At 36.3% G+C, this 26,365-nt stretch overlaps 1 protein-coding gene across 4 annotated transcripts in view; it reads left to right on the top strand.

Annotated features, from left to right (window-relative positions):
• Window positions 1-26,365, top strand: part of OPA1 (OPA1 mitochondrial dynamin like GTPase) — a 77,895-nt gene that overhangs the window by 16,642 nt on the left and 34,888 nt on the right. For 2 of the 4 annotated variants that reach the window (XM_058662103.1, XM_058662102.1), the window contains 16 exons: window positions 1,660-1,770; window positions 6,384-6,437; window positions 9,812-9,916; window positions 12,045-12,131; window positions 13,187-13,300; window positions 14,902-14,982; window positions 15,113-15,187; window positions 15,502-15,573; window positions 15,660-15,759; window positions 16,080-16,210; window positions 17,771-17,843; window positions 17,950-18,022; window positions 19,001-19,116; window positions 20,126-20,190; window positions 20,943-21,019; window positions 24,720-24,885. In XM_058662103.1, the coding sequence (XP_058518086.1) occupies window positions 1,660-1,770; window positions 6,384-6,437; window positions 9,812-9,916; window positions 12,045-12,131; window positions 13,187-13,300; window positions 14,902-14,982; window positions 15,113-15,187; window positions 15,502-15,573; window positions 15,660-15,759; window positions 16,080-16,210; window positions 17,771-17,843; window positions 17,950-18,022; window positions 19,001-19,116; window positions 20,126-20,190; window positions 20,943-21,019; window positions 24,720-24,885 (1,500 nt within the window). The remainder of the gene's footprint in view (window positions 1-1,659; window positions 1,771-6,383; window positions 6,438-9,811; window positions 9,917-12,044; window positions 12,132-13,186; window positions 13,301-14,901; window positions 14,983-15,112; window positions 15,188-15,501; window positions 15,574-15,659; window positions 15,760-16,079; window positions 16,211-17,770; window positions 17,844-17,949; window positions 18,023-19,000; window positions 19,117-20,125; window positions 20,191-20,942; window positions 21,020-24,719; window positions 24,886-26,365) is intronic. The other 2 variants (XM_058662104.1, XM_058662105.1) reach the window with 1 other exon arrangement.

Here is a 26,365-nt window from a genome sequence, read left to right as displayed (position 1 = left end):
TAATGATTAAAGAAAGTGATTATGATAAATGACCAAATGAATGAAAAATAAATCAGATTTCTTCTTGACGAAAAGCAATGATATTTTTAAATACATGAAGAAAATCGTGACATTCTGAGGGTAGTGAATGAGTTAACAAGCACTCGTTCATTGAAAGATTTATCAGTGATCATCAATCATTTATTTAAAAAGTCTTCAAAAATAACTTCATCTTTTCATTTGATACTTGGCCCTGCTGTATCTGTAAACAGATGGTACAATTTCACTTCTCATGTGGAAAAAATTGGTTGGTTTCATTCCTTGATGTATAGTTTTATTCATTAAATAAGTTTCTGGGTGAGTTTACTAATTACATTTTGAGTTTAATGTTACTGAGTATTTTATTTTGAGATGGAGTAATTATACAATATAAAATATTTTGATGGTCATTTTATACAAACTCTGGGGCTGTTTTAAAGTCCTTAGATTATTTTAATAAATTCTGATTTTCCTAACTCTTTATTTTTGTGACTAGGCAAAAACCAAGCACATTGCACTCCCAGAACACGTGTGCGCATTAGCTTGTTGGAACGTTACCTTTTAGGGGTAGCTACTTGAAAATTAGGCTTGTGATATTATTATTCATTCCTAGTTGTCTTTTCCTCTACATTTTTCAGGTTGTTTTTTCTAATAGGCCAGTTTTTGTTTCATTTTTAAATTGTTCATTTTATTTTCTAATAAGCCATTTTCATTTCAAATAGACTGGTTTTTGTTTTATTTTTGAATTCATATAACTTATTTTCATAGCATAATTATATACATACTGATGTATAATGCTGTTTAATGATTGATATGTGCTTGTTATTCATCAGATAGTTTGTTTTATGTCAAAACTCTCAAATTTGAGAATTTAGATGAGTATTTGATGTTACATAGTCTAAGCAAATCAAAATTTAATGTTTTAATTTATAAAATAAGATCTCAGGTTTAGTTAAGTAAACCTGTGTGTACAAATGCATGCAGAATTTATGAATTGATGTAAAACCTTGATGAACTTGATCCTAGAAAACTCACAATTTCAGCAGAATTTTGAGGGATTGTAATCTTGAGGAAATCAGACATCAAGGAAAGATAATTGCTACAGAGTGATAGTGAACAAATAAGCTGTTGTCCTCCACAGTCCCATGAGGACGAGGACAAGGATTAGAATAGACAAGCCTATAAGGTCAATACTTTAAAAAAATTACTTCTTTTTTTCTTTGCTCCATAGATAATTATAAATACTAGTTTGTATCAGAGATGGATTTGTTTTCTACATTGTCATGTACCAGAAAATTTGCTGAACCAAAGTGCTGCCCTCCTTGAGTGTTCCAGTTAGTGTGCTTTACCTGTGTTGATATTATGTGTCTGGCTTGTTTTATGAATCATTTACTGTTGCATTTCCATTTTAACTTTTTAAAAGACACTTTTTTCCTGAGGCATCTAATTTGACTAAGGGGAAAAATGGAAACGCAGTACAAAGCCCAATTATATGAAGGCTTTAAAGGTGCACCAGTTTCCATTTTTGTTTTAAGCTATCCATTTCTCCTTATCTTACAGCTCTTCCTTTGTTGTACCCTTCGATTTAACATTGTTCTCCTCCCCAATTTTCCTCTTCTCCTCGTTGTAAACTCATGGCAGGGTCTGCTTGGTGAGCTCATTCTCTTACAACAGCAAATTCAAGAACACGAAGAGGAAGCACGCAGAGCCACTGGTCAATATAACACGAGCTATGTCCAACAGAAGCGCAAGGTGATGGATGGTTCAAGGGGGCTACTGATGTATTCACACTAATCAAACATTTCTGCCAAGATCATGTCACCTTAATCCATTCGTGGATTCCAATTATGACTTTTTAAATAAAGCATAGGGATTTAATTTCTGAACATTAGATTGTCTGTGAGGACCTATGGATTTGGATTTGGAATAGAATAATGACTTTCTTTTTGTGTGGTCCAGTTATTGAGTCACAAGTGTGACTCTGTAAACAGTTTATCTACCTGTTCTTCAAGTTATGTTTCTAAAATGAACAGGGTTGCTCTAGATTTGCCAATCTATAGTATTTAAAGAATGAAGTTTGTTTTAGCTAAAATAGATCAGGTAGGGAGCAATTTTTTTTTTTGAAAAAAAGCTTGAGACTTCATTTCTGTGAAAAGACAGATAGTTCTTAACAAACATTTACTGAATTTATTGCATAACTTTGTTGCATTAATCAATAGGGTGAACATAAATAAATTTTTACCTTGATCCACCGAGGGATTGGACATTGGAAATATGTAATTATGATCAGTAAAAAAATTGATTCTAATAAAAATCATGATATCTCTATATCAACATTACAGTATTGGTGAAAATATTTATAAAAATAAAATATGAATATATACACAATAAATAGGTTTATATATATGCTTTTGACTGTTAAAGAACCCCCAGAGAAGATTCCCAAAGTTCCTGTTCTAACAGAAGTTTTAGATCAAAGTGAATAGATGTGGTACTAGAGTTACAAAGATTTCAAATCAAAGAAAATAGATGTGATACTAGAGTCACACTCAGAGCTTTTGAAATCAGCTAATTTTATTACATTCAGAAAGATTCAGCCATATAGTCGACTGCCTGTAGATTGTGATTTTTAGATCAGACCATGTTATAGGTGCTGATTTGGTGTGCTGATTCTGCTAACCTTACCTGATTTGGTGGTGGTTAATACTTCAGAGTATTCATGATAGGTCCATTTGTTTTTCATGTCGTTTCCTGGTTTTTCTCAATTCCGTGGCTGTGGAATCAACTCCTTCCTATATGTTGTTTAGCTTTCAGTAAGTGAATGAAATAGGAAAAAATCATTTTTCTCCTGCATGGCTCAGTTACAACAGATGTGTTAATTATGCTAAGGAATAAAGTTATTTAAATGGTACTTTAACAATGTCTGTTTGGTAAGCCATGAGTATGCCATTTAAATAGTTTAGCAAATTAGATGCTTAGCTTATCCATATTTTATTTCTTATAATGTAAAGAAGGCTGAGGACCTACTACCTTCTGGCATGTTACTTAGAACCAAAACTATTGGTCTAGTTACAGTTGTTCTTAAAAATGATTAGAGTCCATGAGACCTTCCACTTCAGGGTTTCTAACTTTCAGGACTGTGAAGTCTAGTTACCATTGTGCTTTTTCATCTGATGATTCAGAGGATATTAGTAATGAGTGCTAGTGGCTGATGATACTGCAGTGCCAAAGGTGGTTGTTTGTATAGGTCTACTTTAGTAGCCTTCATTCAGGCATAGTTTTATCATTCTTATTTCTAATACTTATTAAATAATTGATTTAACCTGTTGGGGCCTGGCTTTTCTTATTTGCAGAATAGGGAGCGGCAGGTCTGTGCCTCCATGGGTTTTGTTTACTAAGGTGTACGTAGTGGAACACTGCACAGGCTTGTTATTACCCACCCTGTAGTGACCTTCTACAAAAATAAATGAGTCTTTTAAAAGAATCTGTGCTCTTCTACAATGAAATCTTTTCCTGCTCTGGAAGAGTGTTTCTTCACAGTAGCCTCCCCTGCTTTTCCCTTGTAGTTAATACAAAGGTGACTAATTCATATCATTTCAAGCTTTTGAGGTTTACTTGAGCCACTAAATCCTAGCTACTTTTTGTTGCTTTCAACTTGTTCTTTCTCCCTTACCTTCCAGAAAATGAAAATAGGTCTCCATTTTTAGAATATGAGTTGTAACTTACGCATTTTTCCTCTTAGGAGCAAAAGCGCACAGCAGAGATATTGGAATAAAACTGCCATTAGTAGTTTTCTTCCTGTGACTATGTACACATATATGGAATTTTTAAGAATCTTTCATGTGTATATACGTATATGTGTACATAAATACATATACATATGTATGTATATACATATATGTGTGTATACATATGCATTTCCATGTTTCAGAATAGCCAAACAGGCTAGAGAGAAGTACTTAAAATTTTAAAAGCAGGCTTGCTTTTGTGAGGAGCTAGTAAAGGTTTTTCTCTTTCAGCTTTAGCTTGTTTCTGCGGAGGCTTCCGCTTTTTCTCCATCAGTTTCACAGCCCTGGAATTGTAGAAAAGCTCTGGTTTCAAGACCATTGATATCCATTTCTAATCAGGGTGAGTTCAAACTAATTTCTTAATGAAAACTAGATGTATTGGACAGTAGGAAATGAACTTATTGTTGTTAAGTAACTGGATTTTACCAGTAGAGCACATCAAAATAAGACACACCCGAATTCCTAGGTAAGATGTAGAGTAACATTCTATTTTTAAGAGTATGTACTGCTTCTCTTCAATTACATCTGCTACATAAGCTTAGAGATTTTCGTCTTGTTAGAGAATATTAGATTCTTGGCTCCACCACCAGCACCTGGCTTTATAACATTAAGATTTATTTTGATGTTCTATGAACGCAAAGGAAGTGTGTCTTTGCAATCATGACAGAAAGGACGATGATGAATGTGAATACACATAAAAATCTCAGTTTGTAAAAATCTAAACAGTGCTGATCAGTTAGCATAAAAAATGTACTTATGCTATTCCAATACCCTATATTAACATCTTATATAATTTCTTTATTTTACCAAATTTCAAAGTTAGCATTTTATAACCTTTGGTTTACAATAAACATTCAAAGTTTGTTTGCATTATTGATTAGATTCTTCATTGTTGCCCCAGATGTTGAGTAATGTTTGGTTTTCTGTAACCACCAATGATAGATTATATGAAATCAATAGATATTCACATTCAAAACCAAAATGGTTTATGCTAATGCTTTTTATGTATTTCATAGTAACTTAATAGTAGCTGGGTAAATATTTAGTAGGACAAATTTTATAGAAGTACCTTTGGAAGTTAGTTACATAACACTTTTTTTAGACCCACAGTTACAAAATGTTGGCATGCCATATGATCATAATAAGAAATTTTATTTCTTCGTTGGCCTTCAAGAGTTTGCTCTTTGGGTTGTGGACTCCTTCCCAATGTGCTTGTCTCCTCGCAATTAAGGAGGTTGTTAATAATTCTTGTCCATCCTACACTAGCACACTTAGCTAAGAAGTTTTCCATTGCCAAGTGTGTGCTTACTATACAGGACTGCGAATACAATGATTAAACTTTGTATTGTGCTGCCTTTATTTCTGGTTACCAAATCATTTTTGGAGATTTTCAGGCATAGGTTTTTAAAGAAAAGTAAAATTCATTACCTATTGTTTCTGGCAGCCACTGTCTTCTGTATTTTGTAAGTAAAATTTTGGGAACTTTTTGAGAAAGAATTTAGAAATAGGGATTAAAATCTGAAAATAACATTCCATAGCATGGACAAGACTTATTAATGTCTATTGCAATAATCAAATCTAAATTTTTCATATGTGTTTGCTACCATTATATCTTGATTACTTAATCAACAAGAGAAAATGAAGATAAAAATAAGGATTTAAATGGAATAAATTCATTTAACTTAGATTTTTCTTGTATGAATAAATTCATATTTACTACACATTTTGGTTTTCAGAAATTAAACAATTATTTGGAAAGGCTAAGGATAACAACTTGTATACCTCACCAGGAAATCAAAGCGCAGCTCTGTGGATTTCTCTTAAATGACATCATTTTCATTATTATTTAATTGATCATTGTTTTTTATATTAACTGTTGTATTGTGACTACTTTAAAGCCTGCTGTGCATTTCATCTGAGAACTATTAGAAACCGTTTGAAGTAGTTTGCACAATACCCATGGGTTTAATTCTGTTTTTGGTTTATGTTCAGATTAATTTTTGCTTGGCTTTGCTGCAGATCCAATCTCTTTATTTTGGGTTGGCAGATCTTATGTTGGAATTCAATTTGAAAACAAGTATCTGGCTCTACTGATTAAATATCTGGGAATGCAATTTGTGGGTTTTTTTTTCTTGCATTATTATGCTGTATAGAAATAGATATTTCCTTGAGAGATACACTGTGACCAGTGAGCTTTTTCAGTAGTTAAAATGATAGCATGTACCTGATACCCCAGAACACATTTCTGCTGGGAGATACTAATGCCTTATTTCTCCAGGTATCTAAATCCCCTTTCAAAAGAACTCTGAAGAATGTAGTGATCATCTGTGTAAATCTCTTATTTTCTAACAAGTCTTTCCTGAGAACTGTCTAAAATTTTCCAAGGAAAAAGACTACTAAAGGATTTTAACTTTATATATATATATATATATATATATATATATATATATATATATATATATATATATATGAATGAATGTATTGTTACTTTCTTAAAATTTGCTTTATTTAACTATGCATTATAAAGCCAAGTGTAAAACATTGTTCAATTAAAATTAATTTATTTTAAATGTTTAGGTGTCAGATAAAGAGAAAATTGACCAACTTCAAGAAGAACTTCTGCATACTCAGGTAATTTTAATGAATAAAAAAAAAAACAGGGACTTTTTAATTTTAATGTGCTTTTGGTGGTGTGGAAATTATTTTTCAACAAAACAAAATTGCCATGGTAAGATAATGTAGAATTATTATCATTGAGTACAAAAGATAACAGAATAAGCAATAAAAAAGAAACCATTAAATAAGTATGAATTCACTTGTTTATTGTAAAAACTTATCTTGAGCAAATTTTATGCTTATACTTTTAAAGAAAAACCATTAAAGGAGGAAACAGATTTTTTTCATCTACAAACTTACATTTGCATCTTTATAATAGATGAATTGATAGTAGATAAGAAATTTGAGTTAACACATAGTTATTGATTGGTCAGGAATTTTTTTCTTTGCTTCTCTGAAGCCTGAAATCAGCTGCAGCTTAATGGGAATTCCCTGAATTCCGCTTTGAGACTAGATGCCAACCCAGGATCTTGTGTGCCAGAGCTGGCTGTCATGTGCCCTCGGTGGTGCCACAACCTTGCCCAGCCCGTTCCCTACCAACTCTAGTTCTTGCAGTCACAGTGGGTGATGGGTCCTAGACCAGTCCAGCTCAGCCCACATGCAGTCAAAGAGGATTTGCAGCCATGTTCGGACTGGTCTGCCCCCACATTTTAAATAAATACATGTATATACCAAACAGTGGAATTTCCTTAGTTCCCCCACCAGGCCCTCTCCCAGCCTGGATCTTGTGCATACCAGTGGTGTTCCAACCCAGCCTAGCATGGTCCACCCCCAGTCTCAGCACACTCCCACCCCCCAATCCTAACTCTCACCAATAGGTACAGCAGTAGTAGCCTAGCCCTGCCCAACTTGTCCTCATGCTTGGCTTTCATGTGAATCGGCAGGTGGAATAGCTTAGCCCAGCCCTGCCCCTATCTCATCCTAGCACCTGTGTGTGCTAGTGAATGGTAAGGTTTGGCCCGGCCCAGCCTGTCCCTGAGCCATTCTACACACATGCCAATGAGTGTTACAGGTTGCCTGACCTGGCCTACCCTAGCCCTGGCTTTCATGGCTCACCAGTGGGAGCTGTGGCCTACTAAGAATTTCCCAACTTCTCCCACTAGGCCTGCTATAAAACCCAGATCTCACATATGCCAGTGGGTGCTAGGCCCCTACCGGATATAGTATGCCCCTCCAGTCCCAGTCTTTGCATGTGCTGGCAGGTGTTGTGACCCAATCTGCTCCCAGGCCCAATTCTTGTGTGCGCCCATGAATGCTGCAGCCTGGGCTGGCCCATCCTGCTCCCAACCCCTGTTTTCGTAAGTGTTGGTGAGTTCCATGGTCACACCTATCTCAGCCTATCACCATCCCCAGCTCTTGAGCAAACCAGCAGATATTACAGTCCCACAGGGATGGGCTCACAGAATCTGTCCCCCGGGTCTGGCTCTTTTGTGTGCCAGTTACTGTCATGGCCCAGCCTAATGTGGCCCACCCATTTTCCTGACACTCACTGGTAGATACTATATGGCCTGGCCATGTCAAGCAGGCCCCTCAGCTCTAACTTTTGTGTGTGCATGTGGGCAGTGATCGATGTCAACTCTCATGTGTGGGTGCATTGATCTGACCTAGACAGGTCATCTGGTTTCCTTCCTACAAACCACCTGCTTAGTCCCCTTGTTTACCTGCAATTGCAGTAGGCCAGTCATTCTTACATTTGTAAGTCCCCCAGGAGTCATTCTTCACTTGAAATATACTCCCTCAGTGGTTCTTCCTTCCCCACAAATCCCCAAATCCCATTCCCTGGGCCCCTCGCCCCCCACTAGCATGGGCCCCAGAATCATTTTCCTGCAGGGTTCAGTGGCACCTTCCCACATATCTTTAAAAAAATGGGAGCCCTACTGGCACACCGGCATAATTAACACAAATTTGGCATTAACCAGGCCCAGAACACCCATTGGCTGCTTTTTTGCCAACAGTGTAACACTTGCCTTGGTACGAGGCAGCCTAGGCGCTTGCTACACCTGGGGCAGATAGTGCTTTTTAAAGGTATTTCTGATGCTAGCTACTTGGATGAACTGATGATTTATAGTTAATGATAAAAAGAATTATTTTAAAGATTTGTGAAGTTATGTTTAAAGTTAAAAGACATAATCTTGTGTTCTCTGTAGGACAAAAATAGGTGATTTGGATGAAATTAAAGTAGTATATTTTGAATCACAGATGCCTTGATACCTCTGTTTTCTGTCTTACATCTGACTCTACTAAAATCACCTATGTTCTTGGTGGCATTATGTATGTTTTTGTCTTCCCAGGCAGTTGGTTCCAGTCTTCAGCCAGAGGTTAAGAATCACTAGTCTGTGAAAATGTTTAGAGTAGAACGTAGTTTGTAGCTCTGCCTGTCTTACACCATGTCGTTCAGCTCTGTTTTTCTGTTATGACTTAAGTTGCCTATTTCTGAGGGTAGAACCATTAAATCTTGCTATTTATTTTGTTTTTGGGATATTAAAATCGAAATTTTTTCTAAGGAATACTTTCCACTATGAAAGGAATGTTATTATAAGTTGTACAGCAACATAATGCTTATTATAGGAAGGAATAATTTTGTTTGCTGTGTATGTTGATGTTTAGAGAAGAAATAAAAACTTGGAAGGTCAATTAAAAAGGATCGAATTAGTTTATGATGGAAAGTGTGTGACCAAACAACTATTTTGACAAGATATTCTCTTACTCTTCTTTGAAATTATTTTATCAATATCTAGAATATTAGTATATTATCTCTGGATATGTAAACTTAATAGAACTTGAAAGGACTTCAGCCATTGATGAATAGACCTAAATTCAAAATTTATCCTCTTCTACCTACAAGCTGAGTGACTTTGGTCAGGCTGCCAAACATCCCTGATCTTAAAATCTTAACCTGTATGACTCGTGCCTCATTGGGTTTATATAAAGTTTGAGGAAGCTAGTGCTTAGTGCATTAACACTGAGCAAACACTAGTGCAGGGTCTGTCTGTTACTGCTAGCTATTGTTGTATCATCTTAATGATAAACTAAGGTAGAGAATGAGAGGAATTTGAATTGGTCAAGTGGCTGTGTAATGAAGACTTGACGCTTTGATTTCATAGGAAATAATCCTCTTCAGAGTATACATAAAAGCTCTGAATTCCTATATTTGTCATATTTTTAATTTATTTTCTTCAACATAAATAGCAAAGAGTTTTCCAAATAAAATGTGACACTAAATGTAATGAATTGTTTTGAGATAATTTAGTTTATTATCAACATTTTGTAGAAGTTTTTAAGTGTGATAATTCTTAAATAGTCCAGATTTGGGAAGTTTTAACTTAGGTTTAATATTCTTTGAAACCTGTGTTTTTTCTCACTAGCTTATGTGTATTGTTTTATTGCAGTTAAAGTACCAGAGAATCTTGGAGCGTTTAGAAAAGGAGAACAAAGAACTGAGAAAATTAGTGTTGCAGAAAGATGACAAAGGCATCCATCATAGGAAGCTTAAGGTATTTTAAGATGATCTTAAATTGCTACTTCTCAGAATTTTGCTTAACATTGTGTGTCCCTTAATAATAATTTTTAAGGAAGTATATTCTCTTACCTTTTTCTAATATCATGTCCATATTTTGCATGTTGTTTTATACTATGCTTATAAAATGTTCATACTTTAAGAATCACTTCTTAGAAGTGTATTTTTCTGAAATACGTTGCGTATCCTTAGACTTCATTTGTATATCTATTCATATCAGCATTACTAGTTGATGGGTGGACATTTAACTATGAAGATCATTGCCTTACTCATATGTGCAGGAAATGATTTGATCACTTCAATTTTAAGAAAACTGACATTGTTTTTTAAAAATTATTGATTTACTTGAAATGCAGATTTATAGAGAAAGAAGAAAAGAAAAAAGATCTCTGCCATCTGCTGGCTCATTTCCCAGGTGGCCACAGTGGTTGAGATTGGGCCAGTCTGAAGCCAAGAACTGCATCTGGTCCTCCATGTGGACAGTGGGGGTCCAGGTAACTTAAGGACCATCCTCCACTGCTTTATCAGGTGCAGCAGCAGGGAGGATCAAAAGTGGAGCAGACAGCACTCAGCACTGGTGCTCTGATTGGAGACAGTGCCCTGACGCGCTGCACCACAGTGCTAGTCCCAACGTTTTTCTTTTAATGACACTTTTATTAGGTATCTAAAAGAAGTTTTTGAAATGAGTTTATGCTTGTGTTGTTATCATTGTCACATTGGTAATTACCAATATTAATACATTCAATATTTTTATTTCTTGCCAAACCATACTGTATATGCTAAATCTGATTTAAATGAGTGTCTGAACTTAAATCTCAGAAGAAGTATACATGATGTAAAGAAATGTGGCAGAATCATGGTGGATTAAGTCATGGTGCCGGATGCATTCTGTGACCAACCATACAGTTTTCATTTAAACAGCTTGTGTTAAAATCTTTGACTCTATTTCATGACTGCATAAAACAGATAAAGCTGTATTTTTGGCGTTCCCTAAGATGCCACTTGAGACACCTACATCCTGTATCAGAGTGCCAGCATCCGAGTCTAGTCACAATCCCAGCATCCTGCTAGTACACATCCTAGGAGTAGCAGGTGAAGACTTGAGTGATTGGGTCTCTGATTCCCATATAAGAAACACCTCAGAGATGGTATTTTCTCTTCCAAAATACAATCATAATGAAAATTTATTGTTCATTTTTATGTACATGGGTTGGTAGCTGCTTGCCATTTTGTCTAAATATTAAGAGATTAAAGGTTTCATTTTGTTCCACCTTTCCATTAAAGCTCATCTTGGGGGCAGGCATTATGGTGCAGGGGGTTAAACCTCCACCTGCAATGTCAGCATTTCAGTCATAACTGCACTGCTTCCCATCATCAGCTCCCCGCTAATACACCTTGGAAGGCAGCAGAAGATGAACCAAGTGCTAGAGTCCCAGCCGTACCGACTGGAATCCTGGATGGAGTGTCAGGCTCCTTGTGGCCTGGCTTTGACCACCTGGGGTCACAGAAGGAAGATCTATCTGTTCCACACATTTAGAACCAGCAGATGGAAAGTCTTTCAAATAAATAAAATAAATCCTAAAAACAAAACAGAAGACTCCGTATTGAATTATCCATGCTTCATCAAATACTTGAAGCAAGGAACAATGTTCGATCCTGGTTCTCCAGAAACAGCACAGGACTTGCCCTGATGCGCACACTTTTTAGCCTGTCCAGAGGATGTTTAACCAGTCTTCCTGGGAATCATTTCTGCAGTTTAGCCTTGCTTCAGTCACTTACTTGTGTATCTTCTCTGTCCTTTCTTCTCTGGCTGTGCCATACACACACACACACACACAAAGCAAATTTGGGGTAGAATAATTTCCTTCTTAGTTGGTCACCTGGTTACTTATTTGGTTTTATTTTACATTAATAGTCTTTCAGTGTTGGCATTTAGTATTATTAGTTCGACAATATTAACTTATGACTTCCTTCATTTGCTATTTAATTAAAAGGGTAAAAGATAAATCCTGATGAGTGTATCTCTGAATAAAATCAGCTAAGTAAAAAATGTAGTTTTAATATATACTGTTTTAGTTTAATAATAATATTTCAAATGTTTACAGAAATCTTTGATTGACATGTATTCTGAAGTTCTTGATGTTCTCTCTGATTATGATGCTAGTTACAATACCCAAGATCATCTGCCAAGGGTAAGTGAAAAAAAGTAATAATGAACTTGTCCATTAGCAGTGAAGCACTTTAACATCTCAAAAATTGTGTACACATACATGTGTTTTTATAGACACACATATATATACAGAATAGATTTTTGTAAAAACTTACATAATCTTATGTGTTCTAGATGCTGTCTTGAGGCAGTGAATATTATTTGACTTTTTACCTTGGTTCATATAAATAAAGAACTTTATGCTTTTGTTTCATTATCTCTTCTGAAGGAAGCCTTTCAGATAATTATATTATATTTATAAAATACAACATTAAAATGCCTGAAAGGGGATTCAATTAGGCATATTATGACATTTCACTTAATAGAATTGAAAATGTGTTTGTAAAGTGTAAACGAGTCATTAAAGGATTTGTGTAAAGTTAGTGATCTGTTTTTAAAAGTGCTGGCATTCGTTAAACTTTTTTTGAATAAAAACTTGAATAGGTGGTATGTACAATAATATCTTGTTGTTTATATTTGCTATATATATGTGTGTTTACCATTATTTTTTGTGAATTCTTAGAAAATTTTCAGAATAAAATGAATGCAATTGAAGGCCATTGTGCTTAGTAACGAAAACCAGTCTCAAAAAGACAAATTTAATGTTTTCCCTATTTGCAGCAACTGATACACAGAATACAAAGAGTGGGATGTCTATAGGTGAAATTGACATTTTGTGTATTGGTAATTGTCTATAGCCTTTGTGCTCCTGAGGATCAATTCTTTATTTAGTGTAGGGTTACTTTATGATTATCAAGTAAATTGAAGTATGTTAAAAGAAAAATAAGAAAGGAGGAGGTTGAACCAAAGGAGGGAAGAAGCAAAATGGGGAGAAGTGTCACTTTGTTCTTATAATATATACAATACATGAAATTTTACCCTTTATGTAAATTTTAGAAATTAATTTTTTTGAAAATTTAAATTTTAAAGCACTGATTTTTTTTTGTTGATATTTTAGAAGATTTCTCAAGCAGCATTCCAAATCTGAGTAAATAAGAAAAATATGAATGAATGTTGGTTTTTTTTTTTTCTGGCAAGGTTGTTGTGGTTGGAGATCAGAGTGCCGGGAAAACTAGTGTGTTGGAAATGATTGCCCAAGCACGAATATTCCCAAGAGGGTCTGGAGAAATGATGACACGTTCTCCTGTCAAGGTAGGAAAATGACAAGCTCCTCAAAAGAGCAACTGTTTCAACAAAGTCTGTGCATTGTATTGAAGAACTTTGAAGAAAAAAGTTTATGTAACATTTATTGTTATTCCTAGTTTAGAAAGTAATAGTAGTCATGAAGCCAGTGTTGGAAAGTGAGAGAAGAGCAGAGTAGAGCACAGCAAAGCAGAGGTGAGAGAGGAGTAGGGGAAGAAAAAGAGAGGAGAGGAGAGACGGAGAAAGAACATGAGGATAATGGAAATGAAGTTAGAACAGATAGATAATTTTCTCATTTTATTGTCAGAAGAGCAGAACAATGGGTTGGTAGTAGCTGAAAGATTCTGTATCAGAGGAACGTTTGAAAAGGTATATGCCGATGGTAATGTCATAATGAAGGGAAAGGCTGGTGCGAGAGAAGAAATAAAGTTGCCAAGGTGAAGAGGCTGTTATTTATGACACAGGCTGTTCAGAAAGCATTGACAGTTCATCCATGGCCACTGCAAGAAAGCACATACATGGTGTTAAATGAATATTTATTGGGCACATGCTATGTGTCAGAACTCTTAGAGCCAGTGTGCCGATAAACCAAAAAAAGATCCCTGTCATGGTGGAGAAGAGGAAAATAGACCATAAATAATAAACTAAATAAATAACTAAACTATGTAGCCAAAAAGTCATGGTGTTCAGCTAACAGGTTAAATAGAGTCAAGCAAGGAGAATGGGGGTGCCACAGCATTGGTAGGATACATTAAGAAAATGGCGTGTGAACCGAGATTTGCACAAGCTGAAGGAAGTGGTCATGTTGCTACCTAGTGCAAGAGTGTTTCAAGCAAAGAAAGCCCTGGGGTGATTAGGTATAGTCAGTGCTTAAGGAATAACAAGTAGGCCAGTGTGGCTAGACCAGAGAGGAGTAGTGGGAGATGAGTTCTTTGTATTGACTCCAGTTTTTATTGTCAGTAAAATGGAGAGTCATTGCGGAGTTTTGAGTAAAGTAATGTTTAAAGCTTACTGATGCTGTATTGCAGCCAGACATTGATAAGATAGGTGGTGGTGTACCCAGAGACCAAGTTAGAGAGATTAAAGTATTCAGGTGTTGCTTGGAGCAGTGACGGTGAAAAGAACGGTTTGGTATGAATCTGTTTAGAAATTGGAATCAGTATGAGTTCTTGGCAGACTTAATGTGGAAAGAGTGAGTATGTGTCAGCCATCAAGGATGCCTTTGGCCTGAATGTGCTAAAAAATGTAGTTTACAAGGGAAACCAACGAGTGAATCAAGCTTGCATGAGATGAAGTCTAGTGTTGGGCTTACTACTACCAAGTATTAGTGAATAAATACTCTGTGTAATATTGATTCAGAGAAAAGAAAGGGTAGAACTACTTCAGATTATAAAAGATAAAAAGTAACTAGTAGTCTTTTGGAGAAATCACAGTACTTATTAGATATGTATCCACACAGATAACATCATTATGTCCTCAAAATGGCCCTGATGGACCTGCATGGGCTGCCCCTGAGTGTAGCATGAAGGGATTGCTGGATTTCTACAGCGTCATGGCTCAGTCTAGACTGTCAGTTTCACGGTCATATCTCTGTTTTCTGCGAATTTCAGGTAACTCTGAGTGAAGGTCCTCACCATGTGGCCTTATTTAAAGATAGTTCTCGGGAGTTTGATCTTACCAAAGAGGAAGATGTAAGTAATATTCTAATTTAGTTCCGGTGTATCATGTCACTTTAGAGCTCTTACAGACCTAAGTCAATTAATTAGTGGTTTTTTGTGAACTAAGATTTTCTTAAGGTTTTCCGGTTTTTTCTGTTAATAGCTTGCAGCATTAAGACATGAAATAGAACTCCGAATGAGGAAAAATGTGAAAGAAGGTTGTACTGTTAGCCCTGAGGTAAATATTACATTTCATTTCAACGAGGTTTTTTGAAAATTTGGTGTTTGTGGTTTCAGATAAATCGTGATATTGGTGTTGATGTTTTGATTACAACTATTCCAAAATGCACAGATTGTTTTAAAGGATTTTAAATTATGTTATTCTCTTGTGGGTGATTTTACAGACATTTAAGATTGGAAAAAGATCAAGTTTTTTTCTGAGTACTGTACATGAGTAGATAAAGTACAGATTTTCAGAGTACATAACACCAGATAATTCATAGAAAACTCCTCGCTTACCACCAAAATTAATAACATTTTTCCCCTGACTAGACTATCTCCTTAAATGTAAAAGGTCCTGGACTGCAGAGGATGGTGCTTGTTGACTTACCAGGTGTAATTAGTGTAAGTATGTTTTTAAAAAGATGTATTTTATTTTATCCCTATTGTGGAAAACCTTTTGAATGAAATTTATGATATTTTTCTTTAAGACTGTTACATCAGGCATGGCTCCCGATACAAAGGAAACAATTTTCAGCATCAGCAAAGCTTATATGCAGAACCCTAACGCCATCATACTGTGTATTCAAGGTACATCATGTCAAATGATGTTCATTACTGTTGAACTGCTTCCTTCTGTGCCAGCCTAAGCTTTACTCTAAATAATGCACATTATTAAATCACTCAGATAAATGCATTTTTGCTTTCTCCTCCAGTTCATTTTATTAGTAAATAGAAGTGAAGTAAGAAATATTTTGAGACATTTCATTGTAGACAGCATTGAAATTCTTATTGCCTAGAATTTTTATATGTATTAAGGTAGCCTTTCTTGCTATAATCTGAAGATAAGAACATAGCTTGTGCTAAGCTTTTAAAATCTACAGTCTCATTTTTTAATTTTTTTTTCTCAGATGGGTCTGTGGATGCTGAACGCAGTATCGTTACAGACTTGGTTAGTCAAATGGATCCTCATGGGAGAAGAACCATATTTGTTTTGACCAAAGTAGACCTGGCAGAGAAAAATGTGGCTAGTCCAAGCCGGGTAAGGGCAGATGATTGTGAGAACAGATCCCTTGTACAAGCTCTAGTTGCAGTAGTCTTTGATTGTGGGCGGGGATGGGGGAGGGCCTTATTGGTTCCCATTGAAACCAAAGTATTAGAAAATTATTGTAAGTTGCTTAAATGGAACTTGGGGATGTAAATAAAGTTAATATGCCTCAGAAGTATTTATTGCTAATGTTTGCCCAAATTCAAATCATTTTAATATGCTAACAGATAGTCATTAACTTCATTTGTTGTGTTTCTTTTTTTAAGTTGATATCCACAAAGTAGCAAAAACTTATGTATGCCAATTTATGGCAGATAAACATTACCTTCCCTGACCCATCAGTTTTCATAGAAAAAGCACTGAGTTGAGAGTCAGGCTACATTGCTCATACCAATGCACCCCTGTTAACCAGTTCTGTGCCTGCTATGCCTGCTAAATTTAGTCAGTACAGAATTCATCCTTTAGTTTGGTTAACTAAACTAGATCTGAAGTCATTGTTGTTTATAAAACTGTGAATTCAATATGTACTGTTAAGTGTCCCTTTACTTTAGGAAGTGTATTTTTAGAATTATTTCACAGAAATCTCTTGATACCTTTCTTTTCTTCTTTTTTCTTCCCAAGGAAGATTTTTATTTTAGGTAACAATGTGAAGTCTTGACTAAGGACATGCCTTCTTCCTAAATACAGAAAATGACAGTTAACAATACAGAATCTGTAGCCAGATGGCTTAGTTTCAAATCCTGGACCCTACCATTTGCTAGCTTTGTAACTTTTTAAGTGCTTTACACTTCTTCAGCTGGTAGAGTTGAAGATAATAATGAAACAGATTAACTGTCATAGCTTATGAAAGTTTAATCAGTTAAAACATGTATAAAGTAATGCTTGACACCAAAGCATGTTATGTGTGATGCTTGTCATCGGTGGCTTTTATATCAATACTCCCCATAGAATAACAACTTGGATTTTGACTCAGAGTTTCTCTCCTTCTTGCCTTGAATTTTATGAGATGATGCCTTTGTAGGACCAGCCCTTGACTCCGTAAGTCTCTGGAAGAACTGTAAGACTTATGATATAGCCAGACTTACATCCAGAATTTATTAACAATATAAATTGCAAGGCAAAATCATGAAAAGGTGCTTGAAATAAAGTCTAGATGAACCAGGTTCCGATTTCCAGGAGTCCTCTCACAGTAGTCAGGAAGAGCACATTCGGTCGCTTCAGTGGTGTGTTGCGCATAGAGGCTGGCGCTGCTGGGCTGAGGATGAGAACTCCAATCTCCCACAGGGCGCTTGTCACTGCTGCACTGGGGCCGGTTCTCTGCTGTGAGGTGTGGGGATTTTAACTGGCGTCTCAATCACTAGGCTAAATGCCTGCCCTAGTATACGTACTCTGGTAATAAAAGTACATGTGTTCACACTTGTATGCTTTCCCTCAGATGGCAGTTGAAGTATTTTTAAATACTTTTGTACAGATTTAATATTTAATAGCACACTAAACTTTAAACAATTATGTAAACCTACAACTCATATTTATTTTTCTCACTTTTTAAAATAGATTCAACAAATAATTGAAGGAAAACTCTTCCCAATGAAAGCTCTAGGTTATTTTGCTGTTGTAACAGGAAAAGGTATGCAAAGAGGATTACTGTCATTTATTTTTTAATCTTTTGCTGCTCTGGAATAATAAAGATGAATTGTCTTGGTTAAAAAAAAATATGACATATCTTTCCCTAGGAAACAGCTCTGAAAGCATTGAAGCTATACGAGAATATGAAGAAGAATTTTTTCAGAATTCAAAACTCCTGAAGTGAGTGTCTTGTTAAAAAAAAAATTCTACAGTATTGCTTAAACTCAACTATTTGTGTTTCATTCAAAAGTTCATGTTTTGTGGCTGTTAATTTAACACTGAGTAATTTCCCAAATAGTGATGTATGTTTATTAATTAACTACTCTGACAGAATTGGAATTAGATGATCACAGGATGTAACAGATACTGATACACCACTCCTTTGGGTATGACACTATTAACAAACACCTTGTGTGCCATTTTACTTGGAAAGCAGAGAGTTTTTGGAAATAGAAGAATACATTTGTCTCTGGGTTAACATAGTTAATCAACACAGCTTTTAGAAAGATATGCAAGTATTGTCTTTTGGGAGTCAATTGAAAAGCATTTAGAATATACTGTTCAGTATGACAACCAGTCCAGTGTGGTTATTAAAATTTAAATTAGTCAATAATCAAATTAAAAATTGAGTTCCTCTACCATACCAGCCAATATTTCAAGGGATCAGGAGCTCCATGTATGACACAGTTGTTGTGGCACATCAGGTTAAGCCACTACCATGATGCCAGCATCCCATATGGGTACCACTTCAAGTCCCTAAAACCCCATTTCCAATCCATCTTCCTGCTAATTGCCTGGAAAAAGCAGTGAAAGATGGCCCAAGAACTTGGGTCCTTGCTCTCATGTAGGAGATCCAGAAGAAACTCCTGGCTTCAGTTTGGGCCAGTCCTGGCCATTGCAGCCATTTGTAGAGTGAGCCAGCAGATGGAGGATCTAGCTTTCTCTTCTTTTTGTAACTCTGTCTTTCAAATACACAAGCAAATAAATTGACCTGTAGCTAGTAGATGCCATAGTAGACAGTCCAGATATTGGACATTCTGTTTACAGAAAGATTTAGGATAGTGCTGATATAAAACAAGATGTAAGTGACTGTTCTCTTATAGTAATGTTACTGTCCTTTTTGTCATTTTAATACATATAAGCTCTTATTTTTTATAGGACAAGCATGCTGAAGGCACACCAAGTGACTACAAGAAATTTAAGCCTTGCTGTGTCCGATTGCTTTTGGAAAATGGTACGAGAATCAGTGGAGCAGCAAGCAGATAGCTTCAAAGGTAAATTGGATTTTTAAAATAAGCAGATATATTTAGATGTTTTATTAGTCGGTGGTCCTTAAGAGATATCAGAATCTTTACACAGAGATAGGAAACTGTTTTTGTCAAGGGCCATTTGGACATTTGTAACAGCATTCACTGATCATTCAAAATTGCCAGCTTGAATTTCAGGTTGCCATGGCAAGGCCAGATTAAATGATTTTGTGGAGCTCATATAGTCAATGGGCTAACATCCCCACTCCTACAAAGCTGGTTTACTGTTTATTACTGGTAACATAGAGAAAGTGGAAATATGCCACCCCCTTTGTTGAAATGAATGAAATTTTCCCCTTTTTCAAGGGAAACCTTGCTAGGAACACATGACAAACTTTATTGATGCTAGAAAGTTTGCATTCATGTTTGGGAGAAAGCTGAGTAAACAGAGAACTTGGATTTACCCTTTTCAGAGAGAAGAGAGCAAATATCGTGAGAAATGGAGCAGTCCGTGCTTTAACTGCACTGGACTCTTTCCTAAATCCTGCACTTTCCTGCTCCATTGTCTTTGCTTTCATAGTTTCAGCTGATGAGATTCTCTCTTTCCCATTTCCTTTAGAAGTCCTACTAATTTCACCTAGTATTTCAGTAACCTTGTAAGTATTATTTGTATTTCCATGTTACATGAGAGAAAAACAGGCAACAAGTTACCTAAATGACCTGTGGGGGTCATACAGCCGTGGGTAGTTAACCCAAGATTGGAATCTTGATGGAACCCATTTTTTTAGCAGCTTATTAAGCTGTTTCAGTTGTGTGCTTTTGGATTGAAGACTGAGACGCTAGAATCAAAGCAAATGGTAAACAAAGCTGTTGCAGTAATGAACATCTGTGAAGTTGAGCTCAGAGTTCTAAAGAGCCATCAGTAAACTCTCAGAAATTCAGTTTCCACAGGACATGTGCTAAAGTAGCATAACTTTTAGCCATTGTATCTGAAAAAGAAAATCATCAAACTTGAACATTTTCCCTTTTTTTGCAGCAACACGTTTTAACCTTGAAACTGAGTGGAAGAATAACTATCCTCGCCTGCGAGAACTTGACCGGGTAATATTTGGATACCTCATGTGTTTTTTTCTATTTTGTCATCTATTGTTGTATCCTTGTAAAATTTGCATGAATGGGAGAATTCTGGTAAGACAGATTAATTTTGATCTTAAATATTTTAGAGCTGTGAAAATACATTTCTAAGTTATCTCTTCATATTCAGTTAAATTACTTTATGGCATTAAAAATAAATTGGAATTATGATTATCAAAATAAGTACTTAAAACATTTTCTGAGAATGTAGACTTTTCTTTAAAGAAGCTGTAAGCTGTTCAGTTAATGTGTTGTGTAATTAGAATTTTTTAAATTGTACGTTAAGCTTTGACCTTTTCAGCACTAACTGACCTTAGAGAAGTTTGTTGTAGTTCAGTGGAAGCCAAGTGTTCTTTCTCCATAATTAAAAAAGGCCATTATTTGTAAAACAGAGCATTAATTTGCTGTTACTGATACTGTAGGTATGTTTTGATGCTTTCACAAAACATTACGTGGAAATCTTAACGTGTAAAAAACTGCATGCGGAATGGAGCACATCAGGTGGATACTTGGGTTGGTTTGGTTGTCTTTCTCTGGATAAAAGGATTCGACAAAAGAGGCTGTAGAAGAACTTTCCCGCTGGTGTTGGATATTTAAGCCTCAACCCAAACTAGTGATGTGTTAGAAGCCTCCACCTGCTTGTGATTGCATCTGGAAAATCAAAGTGGAAAAATCACTGTTGTGTGAAAATCTTACTTTCTTGTATCTGTGTTTTCTAGAATGAACTGTTTGAAAAGGCTAAAAATGAAATCCTCGATGAAGTCATCAGTCTGAGCCAGGTTACACCGAAACATTGGTGAGTGTTCACTTTGATGTTAGTTGCCTTGCTCAGAAATGATGTGTTATGATGCAAAAGTAAAACTTAGAGTTGCATTATTGTCCTTACTCATCCTTTAGAATATTAAGTAGAAAAAAGCAGGAAAGTATAGTTTTTGCAAAAGTAATCACTGTGATAGTCTAATCAATTGAAATTGTAGGAAATAACTTTTTTCCTATATGGTCCTTTTAAATACTAACTCATCTTTGATTTTATCTTAATAAGTAATTGGCTTATTTTTTAAAATAAAATCATTTAGGCAAAATGTCACCAAGTGCTGTAAATAAACAGCAAAAGGCTTAATTTTCCACTGAATGAAGATTTTTAACTAAATGCTGCTTACAAATTTTTATTCATTTATTTTAAGGATGACAGCAGGCAGGAGAGAAACGGAGGGAGAAATGGGCAGGGGCTGACAGAGATCTCCTGTCTGCTGCTTTACTCCCAGATGCCCACAACAGCCAGGGCTAAGCCAGGTCAAACCAGGAACGTAGAATTTATTCCTGAGCTGCCAGGGTGGCAGGCCCTCTCAGATGCTAGAGTCTTCCATCACCTGCTGTCATTCAGTGTATCCATCAGTAGGGACCTGGAATCGGGAGCAGAGCGGGACCTCCAACCCAAGCATTCTCTATAATATGCCTGTGTCTGATGCTTTGTAAACCTAAATGTGTCTTGTATGTAATTTTCCATGTCAGCATATTTGTTTTTCAATGGCTGCATAGTAATCCAATTGATGTGAATAAATAAATAAACCAGTACATTTATTTGATAAACCAAATAGGAACCATAGGTTACTTTTTTTCAAGCATCAACCATGCCACAGTGAAACCCCTGGGAAGTGAACCAGAGGATGGAAGATTCATATTCTCTCTCTGTCTCCTTTGTCTCTCCCTCCCTCTGTAACCCCACCTTTCAAATTAATAAGTTTTTAAAAGAAAAAAGTTTTGTTTAAAAAATATATATATTAAATATTTTTAAATATTATAGATATTGAAAATATATATTTTATTGTTTTTATTTTATATATTTATTTTATATCTTTTTTATATTTTATTTGTATAATTTTATTATATGTTTTAGTATATAATATTTTAGAATATTATAGATATTATATATATTATTAAAATATATGTATATATATTTTAAAGTTTTTAAAAATATTTTATTTGAAAGGTAGTTACACAGAGAAAGAGAAAAAGCTCTCTTCCATCTACTGGTTCATGCCCCAGGTGGCCAGTTTCCACTGCTCGGCCAGGTAGGAGCCAAGAGCTTCATCCAGTCTCCCTTCTGGGCGGTTGGAACTTACACAATTTGACCATTTTCTGTTGCTTTCTCAGGTCATTTATCAAGGAACTAGATTTAAAATGAAGCTGCCAGGACATGAACCAATGACCATATGGAAAACCGGTGCTGCAGACAACTGCTTTACCCACTGTTCCACATTCCCAGCCCCTTAAAAATGTTTGCTTAAATAAAATGGGATGTAGGAAAAAAGAAACTACAGTGTTAAATGTAAATTTATGGAGGTCATCCCTGGATAGTGGTGAAACCTAGGATAGAAAAGCAATCTGTATTGTATAGGACATGTTGGGGTAATTGACAGAAGATAGCAACAAGTTGCAGGTGGCATAACCAAATGATGAGTCACACTGAGGGCATTCCACGGGAGGTCGGGTGTGATGATTTAGAGGTTTCACTGTACAGGAACCTGTACAGGTCCCACTCTGGAGTTGGAGAATCATTGTTCTCCATAGGGGAGCATCAAGGCACGGAGAAAAACAGTGAGAATGTAACATTTTTATGGAACAGGATGTTGGGAGCAAATGAAGATTATTATGATCCAGGGAAGCAGTGAGGGTCGCGCAGTGCACCGCAGCTTGGTGATGGACAGGCAGGAGAGGCCGAGTAACAAGAGGTGACTGCTAGGCTGCACAGCACCAGCCTCCTTCGACAAAGTTACTTTAGGCTTTCTGTTATGGTTTCTTTGCAAGAGTATATAGGGATAGAGATTGCTGTTGCATTCTTTATTGTTTTTTTAAATATTGGAGTAGCCTGTTACAGTTTACGTTTTGGAGGAAAGTCAAAAATATTTTCTTGAGATTCTTTTTTTCTGAATTGGAATAATTCTTTTTCTGTCTAGAGACCTATGTTGTTTTAAAACATTTATGAAGGTAGATTTTTAGCTTGACTGTGCATCTTTTCTATTACTTTCTTTTTTAAAGATTTGTTTGAGAAGAAAGTGACAAAGAATGAGACAGATAAAGATCTTCCATCCCCTGGTTCACTTCCCAAATAGCCACAACAGCCAGGGCCTGGCTACACTGAAGCCAGGAACCTGGAGCTCCATCAAGGTCTCCTTCATAAGCGGCAGGGGCTCAAATACTTGAGCCATCCTCTGCTGCATTCCCCAGAGCATTTGCTGAGAACGGATCAGAAGCAGAGCACCAAGAACTCAAACTGGTTCTCTGGTTCTGGGTTGCCAGAATTAGAGGTAGCAATCTGCTTCACCTCTATGCCAGCCTCACTGTATTACTTTAATGAATGGAATATTGAAAAAATGTTATCTAGCAGTATCCCATAATATTTTATGCTCTGTGCTTGATCAAATAAATTGTAAAAATTATACCAAATGGCCCAGCACAATAGCTCAGTAACTAAATCCTCACCTTGCATGCTCCAGGATCCTATATGGGCACCGTTTCGTATCCCAGCTACTCTGCTTCCCATACAGCTTTTTGCTTGTTGCCTGGGAAGGCAGTAGAGGATGGCCCAAAGCCTTGGAACCCTACATCCACGTGGGAAACCTGGAAAGAGCTCCTGATTCGTGACTTCAGATTGGTTCAGCTCTGGCCAGTGCGGCCACTTGAGGAGTGAACCAAGGATAAAAGTTCTTTGCCCTTCTTTCTGCACATCTGCCTTTACAATAAAAATAAATATCTTTAAATTATGCCAAAATAATTTTAGCCTTGGACTCCAGAATAAGGAGGTACAAAGTGTGTATCAATATTGCACAGATGTTTGGAATATTAGTTGTTAGAGCAGTGCAAGCCTACATGAGGATCTAGTCCTCTCATTCTCAGCTAAGAAGAATATAAAATGGCATGGCCACCTTAAGAAAGTTTGGTAGTATCAAAAAGTGTCAAAGTTGGATAGTATCTTAAAAAGTTAACATATAATCACTCTGTCACCCAGTCATTCTGCTCTTACTTGCCCAAGAGGAATTAAGTGTGTGTGCAAAGACTTGTACATCAATGTGCATAACTTGATTTGTAATAACCAACATGTAGAAGCAGCTTAAATGTCCATCAGCAGGTAAATGCAGTAACAATACCATTCAACGATAAGAAGTAAAATGTTAAGACATGATGAATTTCAAAATGATTATGCTGTATAAATGAAAATAGATAAAAGAGAAAATATATATTAGTGGATTTATATCAGTTCCTGGAAAGTACAAACTAATCAGAATGATGGAAAGCTCTGATCGTTCCCACTTTTTAGGTGATGGATATGTGTTAGTATCGTGATTATTGTGACTCACAGATACATAAACACTTCAGAACTTATCCAAACCTTAAAAATGTGAAGTTTATTTACATTAATGATACCTCAGCTAAGCTGGTTTTCAAAAACTTAATGTTAGCTTTGGTGATTTGCAATTTTTGTTTTTTAATTTCAGGGAGGAAATCCTTCAACAATCTTTGTGGGAAAGAGTTTCAACTCATGTGATTGAAAACATCTATCTTCCAGCTGCACAGACCATGAATTCAGGAACTTTTAATACTACAGTGGATATCAAGCTTAAGCAGTGGACTGATAAACAGCTTCCAAATAAAGCAGTAGAGGTTAGGATATAATTTAATTAAATGGGTAAGAAGCATCAGCTGAAGAGAGTTGGAGCTGTGAAATTTAGCTTTTATTCCTATCACAGCCACTCTTTCCTTTTGGCCCTTATATTCCGTTATTCCTTAGTACTCTTCTGCATGTTGGAACTAACCATAATGCTATGACCAAATACTACTCTTTTACAAATTTACTAACTGTTATAGTAGCCTGAGGATATTGGTTCTTTCAAACATACCATTTAGCAGCACTAGCAAAAATTTCCTCAGATGTAAAATATCTTAAATGTGTTCTCTAGGCACAGGTTGTTTAAAACGTTTGATAAACCAGACATTTCATTAATTTTATTCAAAACTCAGTAGTACTTGCATACGCTCCCCATAGGATTCAATCTGTTACCCGTGTATCTTGGCTGTGACTGGATAGCTGTGGACTCCTTGGACTAGGGTTTAACCTTTCTGTTTCATCATCTGTAAAGGAATGGCAGCTGTGCCCACCCCGCAGGGTTGTTAGGAGGATCAGATGATGTAGGATCTCTGCAACGCTTAGCTAGTCCCTGACCCACAGTAGCTGCTGAGGAACCGCAGCTTCTGTGTTCTCGTCTTCTGAGCTGAGCTGCCCCGCACAGTGCTCTGTAGTTCCCTGAGCTTCTGTATGTAATTGCTCCATAAAACTCAAGTCAGGGTTAGGAATGTTTTCATCTCTACCTTAGAAACGAATGTCATTTGCTAATTATTCAGGTTTGATTTCCACTCCTGCCCTCCCCATGTCCCAGTTTCTTCACCTGTCTTCCCAGTTCCTTCAAGCTGCTAAGGACTCTCTTAGCCTGTCTGCTCAAATTGTGTGTTGCTGAGCCTGGGTCAGCTCTCCACAAGGCCACCCTAACACAGTTGGAGAGCTACTGTCAGCACTTCACTACCTCTGCTCACTACTGCCACCGACAGGATAGGAGGGTTTTATATCCAAAAGTTGAGGCAGCAGAAGTGCTCTTAAAGATGGCAATGACTGCATCCTGCTGTGCGTCCTCCTCCTGGGGTGGTGGGAAGGGTGGGCACCTGCTGAGGCTCAGGCGGCACAGAGGTTGATTCCAATCACCCACTGTGTATCTTTACAATCATCAATATGACAATTTCTTTATGTTTTAAGTGGGAGAGGACTGAAAGATAAAATCCAACACTTAAAGCCCATTTAGTCGTCAGTATATTTACTTTTCAATTATGTCTGACACTGTGCTATTTCATTGTTTGGAAAATTAGAAATCAGCTGTAATGCAAAGCAGAATAATAGCCATATGAAAGTATTCATTCATTGTCTCTGATCTTTGGTTAATTGCAAAGATGTGACAAGGACTGAATTGTTAAGACATTTTAAACTTTTTGCAGTGTAGAAGAAGTAGGGAAACTCAGATGTCTTACAGGTTGAAATAAATAAATGAACTGAAATGAATGCATACCTTCCTTCATAGAGGCAACCCCCATTGAG

The sequence above is a fragment of the Ochotona princeps genome, chromosome 3 (genome assembly GCF_030435755.1).
Source record: "Ochotona princeps isolate mOchPri1 chromosome 3, mOchPri1.hap1, whole genome shotgun sequence".
NCBI lineage: Eukaryota > Metazoa > Chordata > Mammalia > Lagomorpha > Ochotonidae > Ochotona > Ochotona princeps.
Note: the sequence above shows the minus strand (reverse complement) of the source record. Positions and strands in the feature narration are given on the sequence as shown.